Genomic DNA, 2396 nt, shown 5'->3' with positions numbered 1-2396 from the left:
ACCGGAAAAAACTTTTCTTTCATCCGTTTGATTCGTGCGTGGACACGCGTTGCCACAAAAACCGTCAAAAACGTATATTGGACGGGAGGGCCCTGGTAAACAAGGCCAGAAGGACATATCGCGAATTTCAACAATGCTATTAGGCCATTCTAACTGGAAAAAAGTTTTCTTTTATCCGTTTAATTCGTGCGTCCGCGTAAGTTGCCAAAGAAACCGTCAAAAACGTATATTTGACGGCAGGGCCCTAGTAAACAAGGCCAGCAGGATTTCTAGCGAATTTCAACAATGCTATTACGTGTTTACATGGGTCCCGCAAACTCGACGACAGCGGGACCCATCGCAAATTTCAACATTTCGATTTTGCAATTCCGACCAAAAAAGGTTTTTTTTTCAGACCGTGCTATCCGTTTAAATTGTGCGTCAATGACAGGTCGCCAGACGCACCGTCAAGAATGTAAGTAAAGGAAAGGGCTCCGGTAAACAAGGTCAGCGGGACTTATCGAGAATTTCAACGATCCTAATACGCCTCTGTAACCGGAAAAACTACTGTGTGTTTTAGGCAGTGCTATCCGTTTGAATCCTACGTCGATGACAGGTGTCCAAAGGCACCGTCATAAACGTACATTTGACGGGAGGGCCCTAGGAAACAAGGCCAGCGGGACCCAGTCACGCACAGTTAAATCCGAGCACGCCGAAAAAGTGAGCGTAAACTGTGCTTTTGAACCGACTCGGTAACAAAAGCTGTGCTCATCTCTTTCTGGGCAAAAACAGACGTGTCTACATGGGTCCCGCAAACTTCACAACAGCAGGACCCATCGCGAGTTTCAACAATCCGATTACGCCATTTTAACCGGAAAAAATTTTGCTTTCAGGCCGTGCTAGTTATTTAAACTGACCACCTGCGATAGGTGGCCAAAGAAACCGTCAAAAACCTATATTTGACGAGTGGGGAGGGCCCTGGTAAACAAGGCCAGAAGGACATATCGCGAATTTCAACATTTCGATTTTGCAATTCCGACCAAAAAAGGTTTTTTTTTCAGACCGTGCTATCCGTTTAAATTGTGCGTCAATGACAGGTCGCCAGACGCACCGTCAAGAACGTAATTAAAGGAAAGGGCTCCGGTTAACAAGGCCAGCGGGACTTATCGAGAATTTCAACGATCCTAATACGCCTCTGTAACCGGAAAAACTACTGGTGCACCTGCGATAGGTGGCCAAACACGCCGTCAAAAACCTATATTTGACGAGTCGATCCCGGTAAAGCCAGCGGACCAAGTGAAGCACAATTTAATCGCGAGTTTCAACAATCCGATTACGCCATTTTAACCGGAAATAAACTGCTTCCAGGCCGTGCTAGCTCGTCTCTTTCTGGGCGAAAAAAGACGTGTCTACATGGGTCCCGCAAACTTCACAACAGCAGGACCCATCGCGAGTTTCAAAAGGCCAAAAGGACATAATGCGAATGTCAACAACGCCATTCTAACTGGAAAAAACTTTTCTTTCATCCGTTTCATTCGTTTCATTCGTGCGTAAACGTACGTTGCCAAAGAAAACGGCAAAAACGTACATTTGACGGGAGGGCTCCGGTAAACACGGTCAATGGGACCCATCGCGAGTTTCAACAATCCCCCGCCATTCTAACAGTAAGTAAACTAATTTAACTGCGAATTTCAACAATCCGATTACGCCATTCTAACAGAAAATAAACTGCTTCCAGGCCGTGCTATCCGTTTGATTTGTGCGTCGACGCACGTTGCCAAAGAAACCGTCAAAAACGTATATTTAACGGGAGGGCCCTGGTAAACAAGCTGGTAAACAAGGCCAGCAGGACTTGTCGCGAATTTCAACAATACTATTACGTGTCTACATGGATCCCGCAAACTTCACAACAGCAGGACCCATCGCGAGTTTCAACAATCCGATTGCGCCATTTTAACCGGAAAAAATTGGGCTTTCAGGCCGTGCTAGTTATTTAAACTGTGCACCTGCGATAGGTGGCCAAACACACCGTCAAAAACCTATATTTGACGAGTGGATCTCGGTAAAGCCAGCGCACCGAGTGAAGCACAATTTAATCGCGAATTTCAACAATCCGATTATGCCATTCTAACAGAAAATAAACTGCTTCCAGGCCGTGCTATCCGTTTGATTCGTGCTTGGACACGCGTTGCCACAAAAACCGTCAGAAACGTATATTTAACGGAAGGGCCCTGGTAAACAAGGCCAGAAGGACATATCGCGAACTTCAACAATGCTATTAGGCCATTCTTACTGGAAAAAACTTTTCTTTCATCCGTTTAATTCGTGCGTCCGCGTAAGTTGCCATTCTAACAGAAAATAAACTGCTTCCAGGCCGTGCTATCCGTTTGATTTGTGCGTCGACGCACGTTGCCAAA

The 2396-nt window shown here is 45.8% G+C and overlaps 1 protein-coding gene across 8 annotated transcripts in view; it reads left to right on the top strand.

Moving 5' to 3' along the window:
• The first annotated feature begins 211 nt into the window (after positions 1-211).
• Positions 212-2396, top strand: part of LOC127749930 (uncharacterized) — a 5511-nt gene continuing 3326 nt past the window's right edge. For 3 of the 8 annotated variants that reach the window (XR_008011426.1, XR_008011428.1, XM_052270040.1), the window contains exons 1-3: positions 212-454; positions 1041-1100; positions 1959-2041. Coding sequence is in view for 4 of the 8 variants with exons in the window: in XM_052270040.1 (XP_052126000.1) it covers positions 286-454; positions 1041-1100; positions 1959-2041 (312 nt within the window). In the remaining 4 variants the exon portion in view is untranslated. Of the gene's footprint in view, positions 455-481; positions 700-1040; positions 1101-1958; positions 2042-2396 lie in introns of those variants that run through there. The other 5 variants (XR_008011427.1, XM_052270039.1, XM_052270038.1 and 2 more) reach the window with 2 other exon arrangements.

The sequence above is a fragment of the Frankliniella occidentalis genome, unplaced genomic scaffold (assembly GCF_000697945.3).
Source record: "Frankliniella occidentalis isolate FOCC.00 unplaced genomic scaffold, Focc_3.1 Scaffold108, whole genome shotgun sequence".
NCBI classification, from domain to species: domain Eukaryota; kingdom Metazoa; phylum Arthropoda; class Insecta; order Thysanoptera; family Thripidae; genus Frankliniella; species Frankliniella occidentalis.
Note: the sequence above shows the minus strand (reverse complement) of the source record. Positions and strands in the feature narration are given on the sequence as shown.